General features: G+C 35.9%; 1 protein-coding gene across 16 annotated transcripts in view; it reads left to right on the forward strand.

Moving 5' to 3' along the window:
* Nucleotides 1–25,002, forward strand: part of CACNB2 (calcium voltage-gated channel auxiliary subunit beta 2) — a 254,983-nt gene that overhangs the window by 197,759 nt on the left and 32,222 nt on the right. For 12 of the 16 annotated variants that reach the window (XM_054057355.1, XM_054057366.1, XM_054057367.1 and 9 more), the window contains 6 exons: nucleotides 12,667–12,789; nucleotides 14,676–14,812; nucleotides 16,729–16,805; nucleotides 20,581–20,714; nucleotides 24,155–24,235; nucleotides 24,503–24,561. In XM_054057355.1, coding sequence (XP_053913330.1) covers nucleotides 12,667–12,789; nucleotides 14,676–14,812; nucleotides 16,729–16,805; nucleotides 20,581–20,714; nucleotides 24,155–24,235; nucleotides 24,503–24,561 — 611 coding nt within the window. Of the gene's footprint in view, nucleotides 1–12,666; nucleotides 12,790–14,675; nucleotides 14,813–16,728; nucleotides 16,806–20,580; nucleotides 20,715–20,859; nucleotides 20,880–24,154; nucleotides 24,236–24,502; nucleotides 24,562–25,002 lie in introns of all 16 variants that reach the window. The other 4 variants (XM_054057359.1, XM_054057361.1, XM_054057365.1 and 1 more) reach the window with 1 other exon arrangement.

Genomic DNA, 25,002 nt, shown 5'->3' on the forward strand with positions numbered 1-25,002 from the left:
TAGAGTAAAGCCATGGATTTTATATCATTTTTATAGTAGAAGAAAGATACAGAATTTTAAAATTGTTCTTCTAGAGACTTTAAATTATGCAGAATTTTAGTTGCTCATTAGCAAGCCATGTTTGCAATTTATTAATTCTTTGTATTGTATGTAAATGCCACACAAAGTGTGTTGAGGTATGCTTACATGCACAAGCTTTATCACCAGATCCATAGTTGATGCCATACATGGACTATAGTGAAGGGTACTTTGAGGGAATAATAGGAATAATTAAAAAAAAACCCAAACCCCAAAAAACAGAGGAGAGAAAGAAAGGAAAAAAAGGTAAGGAGAGACTCTCCTTGGCCCAATGGAGCAACAACTGATGTGCCCTGATGAGCATCCTCATCCTCCTCTGTTTGTTCTCCCCTCTACAGTGTATGGTGTTGAGAAAGAAACTACTTTTTGGGTTTGTCTGATATAAAGTAAGCCCTACAAAATAAAGGGCAAGACAGTTTGGAGGCTGAAGGGGAGGAGAGCCGACTGTGACACTAGTGATAATTGATTTCCAAGAGAACCTGTTGCAACAACAGGTGGAGGCATGTAAAGCCCTGTGTAATGTTGAGTGTGTAAACGACAGCTGCTTATGAATAAGATGCTAACCTGTTGTCTGTGGGTAAAACAGCTGTCTGTAGATAGGCAGATGTATCATGCAAGGGTGCTGTTTTGCTCAGATTAATTCCCTGGTAAGGCTGAGCACAGGCTGCTCCATTTGCCTAAGGAACTACATCCCTGCATACCCACAGAAAATTCAGTTCACTGAGCCGAAAATAGCAGAGTAAATAAAAAAAAGTCTAAAAATCCAAAATAGAATTCTTACTGCCACATTGCATTTTGATGCTGTGTCTCTTTTTCTGATGAAAATAGTTGCAATTTTGTCATTTTATGTCCTGCTTCTGTAATATTTCTTGCTGCATCCAACCTGGAATTAAACCTTAACAGCTCTATGGCTGTAATAAAAGTAGAGTTTATTGCCAGCTAGTGTTTCATCTGCTGGCTAGATGACTAGCTGTGCACCAGCTGTATAATATATTCTGTAAGGATATCATCGTCATAGCACTTCACTCTTGCATCTCATACACCCACCAGGAAGCCTGTCTTATCTTGTCCTCTGAGCAAGGAACCCAAATCAGATGTCTTAACAAAAAATAAATAAGGCTATTAGAAAATACTAAAGAGAAGCAATTCTGTTTCTAGTGTGCTACTGTGAGAAAGTGGTTTTGGAAAGGCATGGGATGAGAACTCCCATAAATCTTTAGGCCCTTACTATCGGCTGCTCTTGGCACAGCTCAAAGAATGGTCCAAAGCCTGGCTTTTAGCCACTCTTCTGTTGGCTTCTCCCCTGCATGATTCTGCCTGGTTCCTGACTTATTTCAGAGAAGCCTTAGTGCTGCTCTAACTTAATTCTAAATCGTTGGAGGGTTTTTCTGGCAAAAAAAGAGGGATCTCTAGAACATATGGGCAAGCCTGTGACTCTGCCTATAATGGGACAGGAGAACTGCAGTGCAACAGCAGCTTTGCTGGTGCTAAACATCCCAGGAACTCTTCCATGCAAAGAGAAGGGGAAGGGGAAAGCACTCACTGGTCTCCCAGATGTGCACAGCCACAGCGGTGGCCAGGATGGGGACTCAAGATGTGCCTTTTTGCCCAAAAGGCAAAAGGAGGATAGAAATAGATACAGGAGATTTATAATAGATTAAGTCAGTGATGTAGAATTTATTCTTCTTTTGTTTGTCATTCTGCCAAAACTAAGTTATTAGGCTTAATATTTTATATGCTTTGTATCAGCTTCAGGTAAACTTTATTAAAAAAAAACCAAACAAATAAATTCAGATTGAACTACGTTTCTCATTATCTGTGCCTTAAATTGCTCTAGTTGTGAAGTCTCACAGTTGTTCTGCTTTCAGCAAATATTTGAGAAGAGCATAGCCAAAGTGTGCCTCAACTCTAGTGCTATTCCTCTTACAGAACACTTAACCATTTGCAGTCTGTTAATTCTGTGATTGAAGTTGCAAGGAGGTTCTGGCAGTGGATATAAAGATTTCAGTTGTACTAATGATGTATGAAAATGTCTGCGTGACACTACAAATGTATTACTGAGGGATCTTTTTGTTCTTTGTTTTATTTAAATGTAGAAGATGCCTCAAACACACACAAAATTAAATAACACCCCCAACCCCAAGCTAAACATACAATATCAGGTACTGCAAAGCTAATAAATGGAAGTTTTGTGCTAACTTAAATTTCCTGTGCAGATATATAGTACTATAATATTTACTGCATAGTCTGATTATATTTAACAGGTAGCTGTTGGTATCTGGTTTCTCCTTTCTTGTTCTCTCTAATGGCCCAGTCTTGTATTTATTGCAGTATTGTATTTAAGAAGAGAGAAGTATTCAATTGTCTGATTTCTTGGTTTTGTGGGGCCTTGTACAGAAACTCTCTGAATACTGTGCAAGCATTGGTTTGTCCTTAAGGTGTTGCAGCTGGGCCACTAGTTCACAGATTGGGATCAAAAGTGCCTGTTAATGTTGAGTGAGAAATTTAAAAAACCTTCCATCCATAACGCTCAGTAGTGGTTAGGATTTGACATGCCTGAATAACTAGCCTTTAGTTCCCTACTTAGGGGATAGAGACAGGCAAAAGGTGATTCATACAATTTTAAAAGAGATAAGTCATCCCTTAGAAACTGCTTGCCTTTATCTGTTGAATTGGATGAGCCTCACTCTCTGATGGCAAAAAATTGTCCATTGAAGGAGTATAGGATACTATAGAGCGCTCCTTTTGTTTAATCCATGATTGGTCTTCCACAAGGGGAGATGCTTCCTGCTCTCAAGTAAGGTATAGTAATGAGGCAGGGGAGAATATAAGATTATGAAGTATAATGGTTGCACTATAATACTGTACATACTGAGGGCTAAGTTAAAGATGGAACCACCATTCCCCAAAGCTGAAGGTACCTCCTTTTTCACTTTTCCTAAGTCTGGGATGTTTAACTTTCAACTTTAATAGATGTTCTTTTAGCATAGCTTTACGTGTATGTGCTATGTATTATAACTTATGTTATAAGTAGGCTGTAGGGGACATTTGCAGTAGGATCCCCTTTGAACTTACCTATGGTAAGTATTGCGGATAGCACAGCCCTACAGAAACAATAGGCCCACGACTGAAGAGTGGGATAGCATAAGCTGTAATCATGTGAAAAGGGCAGGATCGTTGAGTCAACTGTAGTGTTTACCATGTGCTGACATAACTTCTCAGTTTTGATTCAGCACATTAATTAAGAGCCAATATAACATTTGTCTTTTCAAACTCTAAAATATCACCCTTGAAACATATATTCATGTAACTCCTGGAAACAGAGCAGCCCAGCTACAAAACGTATGTTTCTAATAAATGAATAATGTTTCAGTGTAGTTGCTTAAAAAACACATGCCTAATGTATCATAGAAAAGTGAGACATTAACTTTTGGCTCTAGTCCTATAGACTTTATCATCCAATTGAAAAAACTAAGTCCTGTTATTTAAATAATGGAAATAGCAGTAAAACGTACATGTATAATACTGAATTAAGACATGTTTTCAGTGATAAGTTGTTTGGGTTTTTTTCAGGAGCTTTTGATAACAGTATCTACATTTTTAACCAACAATTGTACTATCTAGTGTTTACTTTAGCTTGCTATGTCACAGATTTATGCTTTTCCTGGAGAATTTTTGTTTGTGAATAGCCTGAAAATGTTACTGTAGATCTTTTCTCTATGTGAACCTCAATTTAGTCAAAACGCTACATCTACTAAAATGCTGTCTCATAAGCTCAGAATGTCTCATAAGCATAAAATGTCCTCACTAGTGACATTGAAAAAAATTACTTGAAATTCCAGCACAGTATTTTTATTGCAAAAGACAGTTTTCATCTGCTGGCTTTTGCTGCCAGAATAAGCATGTTTTCAGTAAGTACAAACAGACTTCTTCAGCTGTATCTGTTTCCAGTTGGTCCCATTAACTCCCCAAGTGGGTGGTACCAAAGATCCACCTCTCTGGCACACTTGCATGCAGACATCATTGGCCACGGATGAGTTTTGGCATTGTGCTCTGATCAAAAAAGACCCCGCTCATATGAGAAAGCTCCGTGTGCGTCATTAAAGCTATTTCAGTCTTTGCTGCCTCCTGAGCTGAATGTAAACCGACATCAGTGACTCTCTATTCAAATATGATTTCGTAAAAGGAAGTAGGAAGCATGACTTTCAAGCTGTGTGTGAAGATGAGCTAAAATAGTAGCAAAAGTATCTCTAGAGAGTACGAGAGGACAAAAAAAAAGCCTACCTGTTGATAAGAAAAACATGGATCTGGCAGACACTTTTGTACCAGCTGGATGGGTTAAACGTTCCTTCTTTTCTTTAGCATCGAGAACAGGCATTGCTGTAGCAGGGATATAAAGGAACTAGAAGGATTCAGAGGTTTCTTAATCAAATTTCACCAATGGGCCTTGATCCTAAGGAAAATCACACTTTAATAGCTGAGTTTCCATGTAGTGACCCTCACAGCCTACTTAGGGCGTTCAAGAGGAGGGCTGATTGTGGCAGTGGCTTGTATAGTGGGGATATCTCCCCAATGGCTGCTCTTGCAGAAGGTTGGTGTCAGGAGCTGGAGAGCATTTGGTGCAATGTTTCCTAGGCAAGGATTTAGTGAGCCAACCCTTTGTAAAGCAGCAGTGCAAGTAATGGTAATGGCTGGGCATAGCTCACTTGCCCTAGTTTTGGAAATAGATGGTAAAATGTACTGGGATCAAACTACTGACTCAGGCTCTGAGAAATTATGAAGTTTGGCTCCAGAACTACATGTTCTGGCTGACCATTTTTATTCTGAATACCTCAGGAGAGATCCATGCTATCAAAAGCCTTGATAATACAGAAGAGTTTGAATCTCATCGTATCATTGTTGTACTAAGGCTACCACTTGCTAACTACAATTTTATTGTGTTTTGATCTCCCACTTTATTTTTGTTTTTCAGCTCCTTCATTTTGTTGGAAGTGCTGAGTACAGCATTTTGCACAGATAGTTTTGAGGACAGTGCTACGTACTGTAGGAAAGTAATACAACCGCTGTCTTGACCTGAATGAACAGTATATGTTGCACACACACGCATGCACACAAAACTGCCAAACTAGTGGTTAAGAAGTCCCTCTTTGTATACCACTTAGAATTAAAACTGGTAATTTATAATGACGCTTCCTTTTCCTTGTACTAGAGTATAAAAAAACCAGTATGTTGTCTGTTACAGATTTTTAAGTCACACAAAGATACATAAGTGAACCATAGTTCATGGTTTTTGGTTTTTTACTGTGTGTTCAAACACTGGAGCAGGATGCACAAAAAGCTTGTGGTGTCTACTCTTGGAGGTGCCTAAGACTCACCCCACCACAGCCCTGGGCAGCCTGATCTAACCAGGCCTGCTTTGGGCAGGGGTTGAACTGAGTGACTCTGGGGGCTCCTTCCAACCTCAATGTTCTGTCGTTCTTTCTTGCTGCCAGACTTGTTTGATTTGTTCACCCATACCAACAAAAGAAGGCCTGATCTTTTCTGGGAAATTGTAATAGACAGCAGGAACACTCTGATTTTCTATAAAGATATACATGAATTGTCGTTGCTTCCTTAGTAATGAGATTTCTGAGCAGATGCTATTTTTATAGATTGGACAATTACTTATCTGTAATGAGGCTCCAGCAATAATCAGCATTTGGCATGTAAATTTCCTGTGAATTGTTTGTATACTCAGCAGGGTTTGATTTTTGTTTCATGTGTAACAGATATATAAGTTAGTGTGCAAAATAAAATGTTCTTTCATTATTTTTTGTTTATTTTTCCATTATTGAGCTGCTTTTTTTGACAATATTATTTTATAACATTGTAAACTTTAAAATAACCATGAAGACCATGTAATTATTTTTAAAAAATCTAGGTTTTTAACTGCTTTTGCCTTATATTTGACCCTCAGTCAACAGCAGGGCAAGATAAAATGACATATTTTAAGACAGCAGCTATCAGGCCATCACATCAGTGTTGATTTTTGTGCGATGTGGGATATTAATATTGCTTATGGCCCAAGCACTATGTAAGGACTACTCTGTGGAAATGTTGCCAAACCTAGGTCATCATTTGACATATTTACTCCTTGCCAAGACTACAAATTAAAAGTTCAGAAGTAGTATGATCTTTCCTCCGCTGGAAAACAATTGTGTGGCATTTTAAGTTTTCATGAGTGCAAACCTAGTAGTGTTTCAAGAGAGACCCATTATGTTTGTGATCCAAGAGTAAAATAATTCCTTGCTTTCGGGATGAAGTTACAGGCATCTGTGAATAGTGGATATGATGAAGGATGTATAGCATTATGTATCAACAATAAGGGAGGAGACTTGCTTTGAGACATATTTTCTGAACTTTACCACAGATGCCATCTTCAACAAACATTTTGTCAGAATTGGAGTCATTTTCTGAGTCAGTTCTCGACTTAGCTAGCATTGCCTTCATAAAAGATGCATTCGGATTAGCATTCTGGTTTTGTGTAAAATGATGCAAATGCAGTGTACCTCTACTGTGGGAATGATGTGATCGAATGAGAAATGAGATGGATCAGAGACCCTAGATCCTCATCACATACTCCTGAAGAAATTAAAAGTAGCCTTAAGCCTTGCTTATATTTATGGAGCTCTAAAGTCATTGCTTCACATAGGACAGCCTTCGGTGTAAATGAAAGTGGTTTGTAGAATGCTCTAATTTGTTTTTCTACATTCTGGTAGTGGATGGGGAATAGAGATACCTTGATTATCAGGCAACATTCCCAAAATTAGTGGCCATGAGGGACGTAACCTGTTCTGTGAGCAAATTCTGTGTCAGAAAATTTGCTTCCTTAGCTGGGATCCCCAGAGGCTGCATCCACTGGGTTTATGGCACAGCATTAAAAATCTGAAATTAATTATAGGGTAAAAATGGGTCCTGTCACGTTTTAAGTACATTAGTAGAAAACAGATTGTATTATTTTCTCGAATACAAATTCAGTCAAGCAGGAGCAAACTTATTTAAAGTGACAAATTGACTGAAACAGATCCAATGTGCAAATGCTTGTGTATGCATTGATACAAGTCAGTCATAAAAAAAGAGAGAATAGAAGTAGTAGAATATAACAATATTATAAATAGTATTGAATTAGTAATGAGGGTCACCATGAAGTTGTATATACAAGTGAACCAAAAAGAAGTGAGATCCAGATGGATAAAGACAAAATTAAGTAAGGTCTCCCTAGTCCTACTTTTTTTGTTCGTTACCAAAAGTCTACAGCCAAACTTGGCTTAACAGTTGGTGATTATGTTTTCATTGATTTATATTCTCAGATTAAATCAGGAGCTGAAGTTGGTTCATGAAGAATCCTACTCCAGAGTGTTTCCAACTGCCCTAGTGGTACAGATGATGATAATGCTCACAGTCTGATTATTGTTCTCCTTATGGGATTATTTAGTTTGTCGAATGTTGCATTTTTATGGGACAGGGCAGAAGGAAAACAAGGTGGAAATGTTCATTCTGAAGATAAGTGAACTTTTTCAGGCTATGTTGTTTCTCTTGAGAGAGATGAAACGTTAAACTGTTTTAACATCTGGGAGCATCTGTCCTTGTAGTCCATCCTGAGGATTAACTGAGTGCTAAACTGCCATCATATTTTCATGGAGATTTAGAGAATGAACAGAAAGTGCTTAACTGGTTTGACTCACACTAATTTTAGAACTGTAGAATATGTAAGCGAATGCTAGATATATTTTAAAATATACATATGCATATGTTAAAAAAGATTTTTTTTTTACATAAGGTCCTAATTACATAATAACTGGATTTTTTTTAGTTCAAGACAATGTAGTTTGAGAAAAGAAAAAGTAGTTAATTTTATAGTTCTATAATACCTTCAGAATTACTTATTTATGTAAAAAGGCTACCATTTAACTTTTACAAATTAATGAGTTTTAAATATTCAATTAGATGTATTATTGTAGTCTAATCTCATGGTAATTCAGTCTCCCTTTCTACCAGTATGACAAGTATCTAAAATGGGACATAGCGTTTCTGTGAATGTAGCTCAATGTTCTGCTCTGTTTTTCTACTCAGAGTTTTACATTAAATTTTCAAAAGCCAAAAATGACAGAATTTTTTACCTGCTACTTATCTTTCATGTTAAGATAGTTACGGAGTAGTTTCCATTTTTCTCTTCTTTTCTTTGGCAGTCAGGTGTTGCCCTCTAATATGAAATTTTAGATCACTTCTAAGAAGTAAGTCAAGGACATTAACTTGCTGAAGATGTCTGTTTGTTGCAATGCCACAGAGATTTTTGAAGTTTTTCATCAGTCTAGTCTTTCATCCACTGATACTATTAGGAGTAAGTCACAATATTCTGCTCAGCATTTTTTTATGTTCTGTAGATGCTATAACAAATATAGGAATGTGTAAGCAAGCATATTATCCCTCTATCTGTGATCAGCAGACATTTTTCCTTAATCTTTCCCTTCATGTTCTGGGATACATTTCTACTATGCTTTACAGACAGATCATTCCTACTAATAATGAATGATTTATTTTATGCTGTACTGTTTAAGGATGAAGTATTATTTAGGAGATAGGACAATTTAATGCTTATTCATATCTGTATTTTCTGTAATGAAAGGATTAATAGCATAGAAAGCATCAACTCTTATTAGTCTGTAATTTTTAAATTCAGGCAAGTGGCAAGGTTTTGTATGAATATTAAAACCCAGTAATTTATGTTATCTCTTATTTTTAGGGAAGATACGTGATATCACTGACTTGAGTGCCTGTGTGACTTTTTTTCTTGGTGGTGTGCCTAGTTCTGTAATAGTTAGCTGTCTTTTCTGTAGGATAATTGAGTGCTATTAACCACTGAAAAAGTTTTAGAAGAGTTGAATCAGATATGAATTTGAGCTGTTGGGAAGTGGACAAGTTTCTTCTTGTCTTCCTCCTCTCTTCCTCCATACCCAAGTTTCCTCAACACTGCAAGGTTTTTAAATTTTATATTTTGGATGGCTAAACTATCATTTTCTAATGCAGAGTGGTAGCCAATGAGAGTATCTACTGAACCTGTCTAAACCAATTCCCTCATTATACATATTTTTCTACATATTTTCCTGTTAGTGGGTTAATTTGATCCACTTATCAGTTGTGTCTGTGTATTTTTAATTATGTTTTTATTTGAACTTTTTTTCTCTTGCGTGGTGCAAATACAATCAGGTTGTTTTTATAACTTATATCTATTAACAATTCTAGTATGTTCCAACAGCAGCAGGATTTTCCTTGTTTCTGAAAGAAAGCAAACACTTTAAAAATGTCTGTCTATTTATTTAATTATTGCATTTCATGTTATACACTAATTTGGTTTTGTTGCTGTTGTTCTTTTTCTAGAAAAAGTGATGTGGAAAGGAAAGCTATCAACCATTTTCAGTATTCTAACTGGGGCTAAACACCAAGAAAGACACTGAACTCTTGGGATGTGTTATTTTAAAAGTTGGGAGATAGGTATAAAAGTTGGGAGACAGGTATTAAAAATAGGCAATAGATTTTAGCCGTGCTGCTTGTGTCGTTGTTAGAAGAGGGTACCAAGAAAAAAACAAGTGACGCATGCATGTGTAAATTCATAGGTAAAGAGAAACAAATTATCAAAGAAAGAACTGCTTTGTGGACATATAGAATCACTAAGACCTTACTTGCAGACACTATGATGGGGAGGAGAGGTGTGTTTAGTGGAATAATTATAGTCCAGCTTTTCAATCTGTAAATATATTCATCTCTATTTATTTTTCTAGTCTGCCACAGGCTTTCCAGTTTAACTAGGTGCCTGTTTAAATGGCACCAATTTCAATCATTAGAGCCCTTCTACCCAGCCTTTCTTAAGGTATTTCATTATTCTGCAAGAAAGAACAGATGGGATAGTGAAAGTAATTTTCCAATAACTTCATGATGATGTCTTTGTGCAACTACATATTTAGTTCCTGAATACCACATAAACATGAAGCCCATTCTGCTGTCCCCTTCTGAAATTTATTTCCACTGAAGCTGCCAGTTTCGTTTCTGGACACAGAAATTCACTTGAACCCACTGTTAAAAAAGAGCTTACTGTTTCTCCTTCTCAATTAAAAATCCTTCCTAGACTGTGGGCTTTGATAAAAGTTGTTTGACTATGGCAGTTAATTCAAATACAAGCCTATTTAAAGACCTTATTACTCTCTACAACTACGTGAAAGGAGATTGTGGAGAGGAGGAAGCGGGCCTCTGCTCCCAAGTGACAGAGGACAGGACAAGGGGGAATGACCTGAAGCTCCACCAGGGGAGGTTCAGGCTGGATGTCATAAAAAAAATTCTTCACAGAAAGAGTCATTGGGCACTGGCAGAGGCTGTCCAGGGAGGTGGTCGAGTCACCTTCTCTGGAGGTGTTTAAGGAACGGGTGGATGAAGTGCTTTGGGACATGTTTTAAGAGAGTGTTAGGAATGGTTGGACTCGATGATGCAGTGGGTCCTTTCCAATCTGGTGATTCTATGATTCTATGATAAAGAGTTTTAAAATCTGCTTTATTGGAACCCTGTGACTTTTACAATACATTAGACCTAAATTAAGCAGCAAAGCCTTCTCTCCCTTTATCTCCAACCGTCCCTTCTCAGCCAGGTGGCATGATATTGTCTTTAGAATTGACAATAGATTTCTATCCTCTAGCACTATGCAAGTTGTCAGAGTAATCCTGGATGAAGCAGGCAGTGATTTTTTTTTTTTTTTAATCAGAAAAATAAAAGCACGATTTTGGGGTTCAGATGTTTGCATTTTGCTATCATGAAGTAGGGGATGCATTTTCATGTCATCTTTTTTGAGAATAAATGGAAGCAATTCCTTACATAAGAAATGAGATACATTTTTTTTTTGCTTATCATCTCAGAAAAATGCCATATTTTTAGCCAAACCAAAATGATGATGGATACTAACCTGTAAAGCTAAAATAGTTGTCTGGTAGAATTTTATAGTGTATTTTGAGATGAAAAGTTACATTACGCCTTCCTCAATCAGTTGTGAACACTTTTGAGATTAAATTCATGTATTTAAAAATATTTTACTGGACATAATATAGAGACATTTCAGATCATAAGAGCAGTATGAAGGATTTTGGAGTGGGTTAAAATTATGGCCTGGGGTAGGACAATGGTGGGTCCTAGGAATGCTGTGCTTCATAACATTTTTCAGGAGAGCAAGATGAGGGTGTTGTCTGGTGTAGACTCAACAAGAATAAAGGTTGTTTTCCGGTAGTCTGTAACTCCATGGCGAAGAGGAAGGCCTCTATAATTACATAGCCTGGGTTGAACTTGGTGGCAGCCTTTGCTATCTGCTTTACCATGCCTGCACAGAAAGCTGTTCAGCATCAGTGGGTCTTGGAAAGAGAAGCTGTGCAGGGGGCTGGACGGCGACTCTGAGGCTGGGGCCGGGCAGTGGTACCCTGGCTCATCCAGGTTGTAGTATGGATTATGGGTACCAGCAAATCTCTCTGTGGCTGGTATTCAATCACAACCTGATGATCTCAGGGCCCGTTACTGTGCTCTCGGAATAGCTCTGCAGTGAGATGTCTTGCTCAAGAGTCACTGGCAGCTGCTGGCACCGCTCCTCCTCATTTGTCATTTCCATGAAGACCTGGTGAGAGCTTGGCATGTGGCCCCTCCATGGTGTGAGGCAGCTTTGGGCAAGCACAGCAGCTGGACTGCAAGTGCATAGGAACTTTCAGCTCAGCTAGAGAGGTTGTGCTTAATTTTTGTATGCATCCAGGGTTAGGTGACTGCTAGCGCCAATGCTGAGTACTCAGGTTTGGATATGAATGCCTAAAAAGTGCCTTATTCTTCTTAGAGTTCTTCCTTCCATAGGCAGTGGAAACAAATTACAATAGGTTTGGCTGTTGTACCATGTTCGAATTTCATTACTTTTACTTTCAAATGGTATACTTAATTTCTCATTATTTTACAAATTTCTATTATATCTCTCTGTTTATTAGCAAAGCATAGTAAACGATTGCAATTTAAACTTCAGATACTAATAACCTGGAAACTGATTCTCTTGTTCTCATTCCCTTCTGAATTTGACAGGGGCCCAGCAATTGCTATGAAAACAGGATAAAAGATTCTGTGCAAATTCAAGAATACTTCTTAAAAGTGCTTGCAACACAAGTGTGAGGTGTGATCAACTCAGTATAGAACTGTGCTTACAAATTTTAAATGTTAGCCAAATGAAGATCTGCTGTCCAATGCTATTGTAGCTTATGGGTTGCTAACTGTTTTGTGGCAACAGATTTGACTTATCTCAAATCAATTCAGAACATGGATAGCTAGGTAAAAATCTTATATTCTGTCAAATGTGCTTATACCAAATAACTGAGGTAAGTAAATGTGATGTTTCATAATGTTTTACATTGCTATTTTGAGTATTCTTTGTAATTTTTATGATTTTAAAAAGATAATTTACATAAATCATCCTCTGTGTGTTTGTTTGTATGTGTGCACGTTTGCAAGGGAAATCTTCATGTTTTTTTGGTTTTTGTTTTGCAGACAAAACCTGTTGCATTTGCAGTTCGGACAAATGTTGGGTACAGTGCAGCTCACGATGATGATGTTCCAGTCCCAGGCATGGCCATCTCATTTGAGGCTAAAGATTTTCTTCATGTTAAAGAAGTAAGTAAAGCTAAAGGAGTAAATTAATCTCACTTTAAGGATCTATTTAAGTAATAATGCTACTATTTATTAAGATTATGCTTCACATTGTCAAAGCACAGTAAAAATGTTATATAAATAATGTAGCTGTATATAAGAAATCGAATGCTCTTTGAAATACTAGTCTCATAAAAGCAATCACACAAATTCCCTACAAACAAATTAATGAAACTTGAAAAGCAAGTGTTTTTTTTTTTTTTTCTTTAATCACTACCACTTATTTGGAGCTTTAAATACATTCATCTGCATATTCAATGAGATAATATCTGTGGGTTTTACCATTCTAGCACTCTGAGATTTCTTGTGATTTAACAGCCAAGGGTTTGTTCTCTTATATTTGTGTGACTTAATCTCAAAAAACCCCAAAGCCTTAGGTCTCCTGTTTTCACTGAAGTTCCCTGGAACAGACAATATTTTGTTATGAATGGTTACATACTGAAGAATTCACATGATAACTTTCATGATGCATATAGCAACTGTCAAAAAAGTTGCTTTGAATTTACAGCATTTTTTTTTTCACCCCTGTAGATTTACTTTGAAAATTTTCAAGTCTTACAGTTTCAAACACTTAAACGCTTGTTCTTTTTCTTCTTGTATGATCATGTATTCCACTGGTATTTCAAACGAGCTGGTAGTCTCATTTTTCCTTCAAACTTCACAACATTTCCACCCCAGCCAAAATGAAAGATAATACTGAAATTTAGGTGGTGTGTCATTGATCCATCAGAGTTGCATTCTCAATGAAATTATTTCCTTTTTATGTGAGCCTGCACGTTTTTACATGTTTTACCGTTAACGGTACACTTGTTAGAAGTACTTATTAAATAATTAAACATGCACTATAATATCTACATTCATTGCTTCAGATTCAAGAAGGCACCTTCTCTTCCTATTCAGATGTTCACTTACTGTTTCATTAATAATCCAAATTATACAAAATTCGTATTTGACAGTAGTTATTCCCATGTAACTCCTAGAGTATTGCATATGGGGGAGCATACATAACAGTGAACTATTCTCATTCAAAAATGGTCAATAAATAATTAAAGAAATAGCAAACAGTTCTGCTCTACAGACCTCTGCAAAACAAACAACCCCCCATGTGTATGAATAAATTTTATTAAATTAGACTAGTTATTATCTCATATTTCATATAGATGAAATTGAGTTAATGGGAATATCTTGTGTATATGTAGTATTGCAAGGTTTTTCATTTATCCGAAGATATCCCTTCCTTATGGATATGACACTGCGTGATTAAGCTGCAGATCACATGAGCTGTATGCAGTAAAGCATATATAAGCAGTGGAATGTAGTAATTTTTCAGAAGATTTTAGTGAGTTCAGAGAAGTGGAGGAATTTGAGAAGTAGTATTTTTTATTTTAAATAGAGAAATGAATATAATGGAATAAAAAATATAGGTTGTTACAGAGCTGTAGAAAATGCTGAAGTGTGTCGCAGCAGATCAGAAGGAACCTCTGGTATCCACCAAGGAAAAACATCAAGGGACAACAAAAGCAGCTCAAATGTATGACGAGAAAAGGCTGTGAAGCAGAAAAAAAATAAAGATGGTGAAATGGGTGGAAATAACAGCCCGAGAGAATCATGAAGTCTGTGAAGGAATGCCTCTGTCTAAGTACTGTAGCATTTTAATAATTTACAATGTATAATTATTTTTATGTATTTCTGAATATTGCCAGAATTCTTCATTGCTGTAATAATGTAGTAAAGTGATTAACTGCAGGAAATAATTACATAAAATGACTTAGCTGCAAATTAGAAATAGTAACAAAATTATCCCAAACACAGTAATTTCTTAGTACATGACTTTTTTTTTTTATTTGTAGAAATTTAATAATGACTGGTGGATAGGACGGTTGGTAAAAGAAGGCTGTGAAATAGGATTCATACCAAGCCCAGTCAAACTAGAAAACATGCGGCTGCAGCATGAACAAAAGGCAAAACAAGGGAAATTCTACTCCAGGTAAAAACAACAAATCGTTACAAATAGTAGCATTGACTGTGACATGACTTGGAAGTTAATGCTGTGTTTGCTATAGTTCTATTTAATTATTGTAATTGGCAGCTATAAACATTTTTAATCAATGAAGGAAGTAATATTTAGTTATAGGATTAATGTCATTGCCATTTGAGAGAGAAAGTAGATATTTAGATTGCTGGTCTGTGGTGGTCTACAATTGATATTATTCAATTTTTTTTTCATGAAGTATTTGCAAATCTACATTGCAGTTCTTCTATTTAGTATTTTTGACTTAAAAATGGATCTCTCTGAATTCTTTAGAATTTGTTACTTGTTTTCATGATCTTGCAATTTCTAAACAACTTTAAAATTTATATTAGAAATTGTAAGCTGAAGCCAGTACCTGTTAGTTGGCTCTTAGGTAAAAAAAATTTGGTTTTGTCACTGCCTACAAGTACAGCTTTTAAGAATACTGCATTTTACAGTGGAAGTTTTGTATCAAGTCATTTGTTGTCTCTGACTGCCACCATCATTACATAAAGATTCAGTATAATCCGAGGGCTGGAGCACCTCTGCTATGAGGACAGGCTGAGAGAGTTGGGATTGTTCAGCCTGGAGAAGAGAAGGCCCCGAGGAGACATTATAGCGACCCTTCCAGTACCTGAAGGGGCTACAAGAAAGCTGGAAGGGACTTTTTACAAGGACATGTGGTGATAAGATCAGGAACAATGGCTTTAAATTGAAGGGGGGGAGGGGAAGATTTAGATTAGATATGATAAAGAAATTCTTCACCATGAGAGTGGTGAGGCACTGGCAAAGGTTGTCCCTGAGCAGCCTGATCTAGTGGGATGTCCCTGCCCATGGCAGAGGGGTTGGAACTGGATGATCTTTAAGGTCTCTTCCAACCCAACCCATTCTATGATTCTGTGAAGGCAGAGGGACTTTCCTAGTTCAATAGGAAGGGCAGCAACGTTTAAAGTTTGTTTAAAGTTTGTGTTAGGAGGGTGCTGCAGTGCTCAGCCACATTCACCAGCTGTAAAATGCCCTTCCTATGACTGTTCTGTCCTCAGCAGGAGGATGTCAGGTTCCTTATTCCTCTTGTGACACTTCTGATACAGCCAAATCTGGCCCAGTGATTTGGTCCCCTTCCAAACTGTAAAGGATTCCATTCTCCAGAACGTCTCACTGGAGAAAATACTGACCTATGCCACAAATGCATTTACTTAGTACTTTTTAATATTTTAAGATGGGGTAACTGGAAACTAGTACTATCACATTAATTATTTGAAGAGTAGAATAGCCTTTCTTACATTCTTTTCAGTGCTCTTCTCTTTGTAGTAACTGAAATAAAATTACTAAAAATATTGTTTCATTTCCATAACTTGGATAGGTTTTCACAAAGCATAACCTGACAAAACCCTAGACTGTTTTATCTTTGTTTGACAGACTTTTTTTTCCTAAGTACTACTTTGTATTGAGACAGCAAAAGAATTTGTATTTTAATTAAATTGAGAAGATGGAAAGCATATGCACTTCCTGGTTCACTAGGGAGCTATCAATTACTTTTCAGTTAAAGAAAACTGATATTCTCATTGGCTTAAGAATTAGTCTTAGCAATGACTAGTAATATTAATTAAATATATGTCAATAGACATATTAGTAGTTGGATCCTATTAAGATCGCAATTGTGTGCAGTGGAATGAAGTTGCACAGAAGAACAAGTGAGCACAATTGATGTTTGTAGTTCCTCAGACCTCAAATTGTACACATATTTTGTGTACTATGTATATTTGATACTACTGCCAGCAATATCAGTTGCCTCTCAGCTAGCAGCTCATTTAGAAGGCAAGTAATAAATAAACCAGAATAAATACTAAGAAAGCTATGAAAGTTCAAACTAATTTGTTGCTTTACTCCAGTAAATCAGGAGGAAACTCTTCATCCAGTTTGGGTGACATTGTTCCTAGTTCCAGAAAATCGACGCCTCCATCATCTGGTGAGTAGGTTATGAACTCTTCAGCTTATGGACTCATGCACCTAAACTATTAAACTTGTGTATATTTAGTCCTATTTTTCTTATTCCTTGTACTTTAGGGATATAAGTTTGGGTGGTTGCATTGCCTTGTAAGACTGGTTTGGGTAGGTTTGAAGTAATGGAGTAAATTCCTTCTTTGCTTTTATCATTGTGTTTTATAGCCAAGATATAATAAAATGATGAGACTGCATTGCAGTAGGATAGTTAGAGGTTTAGTCTGGTCTGAGCACTCCCGCTGAACAAAAAATGCCTTATGGTACAGGAGCAAAAGCAGAAACAAGAATAAAAAGTCCAAGAGGTTTCTGCAGTAGCATCAAGAATGGCATTGTTTTATAACACAGGAACTTTTGGTTTCACAATTCTGATGTGAATGTGCTTCACAAAGTTCTAGCAAACTGGATATTTTTTGTGGTTTGTGACAAATTTTTCACAAGTACTGTTTTGTATTTAGAGCATCAGCAGACATTTAACTTTAGTTAGGTTGAAGAGATATGAAGCAAATACATGGCGAGTTGGTGGAGAAAATTGGCATTAACTCCTTGAAAAAAGCATAGCAGAGAATAATAATAATAAAAAAAAAGTCTACTGAATTCAGTTGCTGCATTGCTGGATGTATTATCTTCTCCTGAGAGAGAAAATTTACATTTTGAATACCAGAAGCTGGAAAATATTAATGAATGTTGCTAGTGCCTTGTCTGCTGAGGCAAGGATGTGTATTTTCCAGCCATATTAGTTTATATGGTACTTTGTCTACAGAGCAGGCATCTTAAAATGATCCTCAGGATTTTAAAGTATGTACATGGACATTAGGAGAGACACAGAGGAATTCAATCTAGTTATGCTAATAACTTCATTTTATTAAATTAACTGAAAAATGTATCTGTCTGTCTTGTGAAACCATAAATATGTTTGTAACAACCAACTTTTTTACAACTGCATTTTGTTTATTAAAATTCTGCTTAAGTTCTCTACCTCTCTTTTTTTTTTTTTGGAAAATACATTTTAATTTACTAATATGCATCTGTCAGAAGTTGGTAGCAGATGCCTTATTTTTTTTGTTTTACAATGGCTTTAAACTGTCATATTTACTGTTAAGTCACACTTTTTCAACAACTGCATTTTTGGGTAGAATGTGCCTGTGGACTTATATTGTAATTTTCTAGCTAAAGTATCAGAATGCTGCAGTATTTTTTTGTATCCTGAAAACACTTGAACAGCAGAACATATGAAATTTTCAGAATGGTGCAGAGAATTTAAAGATGAGGTCAGCACACTTTCCTTATCAACTGACTGATTGCTAGCAGTGCTGTGATTTTCATTGCATTGAGTCAGTTCTTCGTTAGTTTCAAAACCTGTTTTTCTGGATAAAGAAGAAAATCTGCTTAATTGTATTTAGTTACATTGAAGATTTGGATATTTATGAATAGTGCGCATTAGCTTACTCTGTGATCTTAAGATTTTTTGGTCTTCAGTATTGGGTTTTTTTGCTTATCAAGAACTCAACTGTTTTGAAGTACAGTTCAATTATTATTCTCAGGCCTCCCCTTTTTGAAAGTATAATAAATGACAAATCATAAATTGCTTAATGAGTTAATGAGATTGTAACTGAATAAGTTAACTTCATTTTTTTACTTTGAGTGGGGGGATTTTATTTCAATATAAACTAGTGCCACAAAAAGAACAACAAAAAAGAAGGTGAAAAAACAGTGAGAAGCAAGTGAAAAGGAGGCTCATAACCATTTAAATCACTAATATTATATTGATTCAGTAATCAGTCCATACAGTGCTCATGGACACCAAACAGGATGATGATGATGTTGAAAATTACTTTGGAAAAAGCCCAGTGAACTAAAGATAATTAACAGTAAAAGAACTTGTGTAGTGTGAAGGTTGAGAACGATAAAAGGGGATATTGATATCTAGCTGATCAAATGCTGCGTTTCTTTTTTACAGGAAAAAAATTAACAACCTCTTTTCTTTACCAATGATTTTAGTTGAAGGTAGAACTGAAGGAGTTTTAATATGCCTTATTATGAGTGATTTATAGCATCTGTGCTGGTCTGTATTCAAGAAAAAGATAATATATTCTTTTTATGCTTGTGAAGGGGATGAAGGAACAGTGTTGCTAGAAGAAAATGTTACGTGATTCCAGAGGCTGTTTTTAGGAGCAGGACTATAGAAACAGAGTGCAGATCTATTCACAGGCTTCCTGGCAAGGGCAGCCTCAAAGGCACAGTTCTGTAATGCAACGTTTGTCAGGCATCATGGAATCAGAACTGCAGATAATTCAAATAGGAAGATATACTTTACTCAAACAGGAGAGATCACTATCCCAAGTGCCTCCTAAATCAGTAGCTGCGCATAGGCTTGACAGAAATATTTACTCATTGCATAATTTAATAGCACATGCTGCTGTATTATTTGACATCCCACTCATCAGGCAGCTGAAAGCAGGTCACTGAGGTGGCTTCATAATAGTTTGCAGTGATTAATTATGGGTTTGGATAAAGTAAATGCAAATGATACCGCTTACAGATCTGTTTAGAGTTAGATTCGGTTTGACATGATGGTACAGCAAGACAAGCATGTGTTACCATCAAGAGATGAGAATGATCTTTACGCACCAGGGTAATGTTATATAGTGTATTTGTGGATCACTTTTGTGTATGTATTTGCTTTTTGTAGACAAATTTAATAGATTACTTCAGATCAAGATTGAGCATTGTAAACAACAAAGCTTAACTTTCTGTTTGTTTTGGGTTGTTTTGGATGTACTTAGCAGGTATCTGTTAGAGTCAGTATTCAGGATAACATGGCTTTGCATTTTGAAAATTTATTTCTGAGTCCATGATGATTTTTGCTTGAACTGTTGTTACTTACTTGCTAAAGAGGGTATTTTATATGTATGGTATAAACGTTTGGTGCTATGTATTCTTCTGGGGTAAATGTTGAACAGCAGTGGTTTCCTGTATTTGCTTCCATTTTCCCCTGCCCTCACTCTTTACAACAGGTTCCATGCCTCTGACATGAGCTGGCATCAGTTTTCCCTCTTCTGCTACCCATTTGTTTTAGTTTTCACTGTTAATAGGTCTGTTTTTATTATTTCTAATAGAAATATGGTATGCCTAGTGTGCATTTTTAGCTAAAGTGGTTAAAAATGCCAGTTGTAGTCCACCCTGAGATAAATGTAGATATTATTGTACCAGTATCAGGCTGATTTTGTCTTCAGAAGTGATTTTTCTTCTGTTTCTTAATTTGCTATAGACATGCTAGTAACATTTCAAATTTTGATTAATGATACTAATTTTGAATTAGTGTTGATTGCTATAAAAGAATTCCAAAGTTGTTGGCCGAGTTCTCTTGTTTACATTGGTGAAAGTCTTATCTATTCCAGTGAACTAGTTTGGATTTGCACCAGTGTAAAGAGAAAGAAAAGCACTCTGTTTTGTAAGAGTAATTCTTTGAATGTCTGATGTAGCTTTTTAAAAGGGGATCAGAGAAAAGTGTTATACTAGCTTTTACAGATTGCCTTCTGTCTTCTAATCCTAATGTACTGCACCTTTAAATTTTTCCTTTTGTTTTATTGTGTTTTGTACTCATGGTTGATTTTTTTATATTTTTATTTATTTATTTATTACTCTGGAGAATTTTATTTTTCTTTATCTGTTATTTCCTTTTTAACCTATCTTTACTTTCCCTGTCATCTGATAATTCTGAATTGTTTGTCTGTATATAGCTATAGACATAGATGCCACTGGCTTAGATGCAGAAGAAAATGATATTCCAGCAAACCATCGCTCCCCTAAACCCAGTGCAAACAGTGTAACATCACCCCACTCCAAAGAGAAAAGAATGCCCTTCTTTAAGAAGGTAACACGAATTTCCAAGCTCCCATCTGTCCACCTGCTCACCTGCACTGCGTCACATTTCTAGTCCTGTTAACTGTCTGCGTCCTTTGACAAGCCAATAACATGCATGCTTTGTTGTTCTTTGTTTCTTTTCCATGCTGCTGTAGCTAAGCAGAAGCAGAAATCGGTAAGTTTATATTGACATTACCTGTATTTATCCTGCTACTGGCATCATTAGCATTATTACCTCAGATTAACAATGCAGCTATTCTAGAACTAAGGAAGGAATGTATCGAACTCTTAGTGGATCCAGTATGTGAAAACAAATACTCCAATGTTTAGTCCATCTATGAAACTCTGCTACAGTACTTATCCTTTTTGATGGAATAATAGGACACACTTAGAAGGCCTTCTAAAAGTTTGAGAAATTTATTTCTAACAAATCCATACAATGCACCTCTCTAGTGCATGCTTATTCTTTCTATCTCTATCCTTCTCAATTCTTTTCCCTCTTATAACTCAGTCTACTGAAATCTAATTAGGTACTCGGATTGTACCTGGAAAACAAATAATCAAAACCATTGTATTTTTAATTTAGTCAGATTTTAAACTTTTAATTTATTAGGTGCAAAATCTGCAGGTGAAAAAGACCAGTGGAAATTCGCAGACTTGTTTTGACAGTTCACTTTGAGTTTTTCCTGTTGTCATGTATAAATTATCAGCCAAATGTTCTTGCCATCCATCAGTCAGACTTTTTTAGTATCTCAGCTATTAGAAATGGTACTTGTGGTTCCCATGAGAGCCAGTGCCTCTCTGTAACAACCCAGATAACTACAGAATTATGCAACTGGCAACCTGTTACAGCAAACTACAGTAAGTTTCTAGGATCTTTGCTGGAATAAGTTATGAAGACACTAAGTATCATCCAAATAGTGAAATGGAATACCACATTTCTACTTTTTTTGTTTTAAAACTTTAGTCTCCATCACTCTTATTCATTTGTTTTTAACCACTCACATCTAGAGGTAACACACTGTTAGAGTGTGACACTATTGCCAGTGCTGTGGACGCTTTCATGTTTAGTAAATAAAACTTTTTTTTCTCTATCTCTTTTCTTCTTGATCCCTTTTAAATAATATTTGATCCTTCTCATTTCTGAAAACACCAGTATTTGCTTCAGTAAGGTCTGTTAAGTACTCTGCCATTCACAGCCCTTTATGGAAATCAACAGCAGTTTCTTGCTTCTGAGTAATTTCTTATTTAATCATATTTATATCCAAATGTAAATGCTAAGGAAGAATAATGCATGTTGACATGTATTGGATGCTATCTGCATAAGCATCTTTCAAAAATGCAGCTTCTAAATGAATCACCTTGGACCTGGATGGTGGCTAGTCCCATCTCTCTCTTCATTCTATGGTGCTTCTTTTCTTCTATATCAGAATCTTTACTGGTTATAGTGGGGTTTATAATATTGACATTTATAGTAAATACTGCATGGGCATCCCAAACCAATCTGCATAGTCAAGCCACTGAGCAAAAGCCATATGGTCAAAACTATGCTAGTTTTTATTCCATACTTGTAAAAGTATACTTTCACAGCAAGTGAAAGCTGTATAGTTCAGTGCCAGTCCTTTAGAAAATTAAATTAGATTCTCCAATGCTAAATTAAAGAACTTTAATGCTTCCATTAGATAACTTTTACTCAATTTTCTGCTGACAGCTTTGTTACTTCAAGCTGTAAAGATTAGAGGGGAATAAAAGTGCCTGTTTCGACAGAACAGATTTTAAAAATACCCCATATTCCATCAAACAAGGTAATTTCTGTACTTTCTCTAATTTTCAAATAGCTGGTTAACTCTTAGCATGAATACCCTTGGTTGAGTCAGACACAATAAGACAAAGATCTGTTGCAGCAGGACACTCATTCTATAAGCACTTAAACATATGTAATGAGTTTTTCTTTGGATCTGTCTCTAATATGCTTATCAGATTATTAGTAATATTAGCAAGAAAGATAGAGGCCTGCATTTTGTTACCAGCACAGCATAATTGCAGAGTTTTGCTTTGAAATGTGTTGAATCAGATTTTGCACTGTGTAAAATAAATTCATTTCACATGCTTATGATGCCTTGGGCACTGGTATTCATTCTTATGTTACTAATTATCTGGTGAAGCTACAGGTAACAAAAAATAAGGTTAATTATGTTGAAATACATTCACAGACAATGTCTGTCTTCCATGTTTTAGACTGCTTTTGACTGCTGCTTGTGTAGCATTTTGTGCTCTCACTGTATTAACGTCTGTCTTTTGTGGGTTTTGTGTTTCAGAATGTATGTGCTTATTTTAATGTTGTTGTGAAACACCTTGGGATACCTTGAGTTCTGAAACAATGAACAATGATTGTATTCTGTGATTTTGACTGATGTATTTGTACTACTCAGGCATTTGAAAAACAGATCTGATATATCTTTTTCCATATCACCTACACATTCCTTGGTTTGGATTTCAATTGTTTTTTTCGCTAAGACAAATATAAACCAAACTCTCCCTTACAAACAAAAACCTCTTTTGAATAAGAATCATTCTTTATAATATATATTGAACAACTATTTATTATTAAAGAAAATAAACAGTTTACTTTTTATATTTTATTTCAATAACAATATATATATGTATATTTTAATCTTTGGAAGCAGGCAATCTTTATATCTTTGTGTTTTAAAATATTATTTGTAAATTGTGCACAATACATCAGTAAGTATTTTGGTGAATAACATACTAACAGAATTCAATTTTGGGTGGTGATGGGAACTTCCCAAAGTGGAAGAATTGTTATCCCAAGCTCTGTTTATGAATATTTTCTATAAATACTAACTTGACCAGTCATTATTTTGATTTCATTTGCCATTGAATTGTGGATGCGAATTTGGAAGTCACACTATGAGTCCTCTCATGGGAATTTGCAGTGGTGTTACAATGTTTTGTCAAGTAGTGGGCAGATCCAAACATTAAAAGGGGTGTGTTGTGCTTTTCCACTCCCTTTTTGTTTCGTTTTTCTCCTTCATAATTTGCCTACATAAAGTTTTGGTGGGAAACAAATGTCACAGTTTAGAGTCAATCATTTCAAATCATTAACTGTTAGAATTGAACTGGTTTAAATTAACCAGTTAGGAATTATGGACTTGGACATGTGAATGTCTCCAGAATAACCGTTTTGTAGCTACCCAGAACAGCTATGAAACCAGTAAGAAAACCAAAAGTCAAAGAAAATCTTTTTCAAAAGAAGTCCTTGAACCTGGTTATATCCTTAACTTGTATTCCCGGTTTTGGGTAAGAGTTAGTGAATCCTCAATTCCTGTGTTGGTGACATCACTGGAAATTCAGAGTTCATAATGCTGTAAGTAATGTGTAACACCTTCTGTAGGTGCTGTGATGCTGAAAGCTTTCTCTGTTTTCCAGACAGAGCACATCCCTCCCTATGATGTAGTGCCTTCTATGCGACCAGTAGTTTTAGTGGGACCTTCTCTGAAGGGATATGAGGTAAGTGATCACTGTGAATCATTTGATTTTGCAAAAGATGTTGTGCTTAATTTGTATTTCAATGTTCAAAGGTAGTAAAGCTTAATAACGTGATTTATATCATAGACAAAAATATAGACAGATACCTGCTTACATGTGTTTTATTTCTTATCAGAATTCACACTAAGAATTCTCTCACATTCCAATGATATAAGATATACTGTCAACTTTATTACGTATAAGTATTATCATGGAGTATTATTAATCTGTTGTTTCGTTTGCTTTTAGGTAACGGATATGATGCAAAAAGCATTATTTGATTTTTTAAAACATAGATTCGAAGGGCGGTAAGTACTTTGCAATGCAAATCTACTTAAGTTCAGGTCCTGTTTAGGTATCGTGTTTTAAAGAAATGAAGATATTCTTGGCAAAATACTGTAGATAATTAGGAATGGCACCTAATTCCTTGCGCAATGGACTATATCGTGTAGTCTGGAAGTTTCTTCAGCAGAGCCCACTGATTCAGTGTTGCAGTGGGAAATGTTCAGCAGCATATATTTGTTGACTATGGTAAAAAGGATGGCTTCTTGTTGATGACTGTGACATTCACGCTCCAAATTACTCAAATCCGTAGATTTAATAAATGTGTATTATGAAATAATTATTTTATTTAGGTGTTTTTCAAGTGATATCAGTGCTTCCTGGGTTCTGTACGAGCTGGTGAGGGCCATTATTCCCCTCAGCTCTGGTTCCTTCCTGTGGAATCTAACTTGGAAGAAGAGATATAA

The sequence above is a fragment of the Cuculus canorus genome, chromosome 2 (assembly GCF_017976375.1).
Source record: "Cuculus canorus isolate bCucCan1 chromosome 2, bCucCan1.pri, whole genome shotgun sequence".
Classification (NCBI taxonomy): domain Eukaryota; kingdom Metazoa; phylum Chordata; class Aves; order Cuculiformes; family Cuculidae; genus Cuculus; species Cuculus canorus.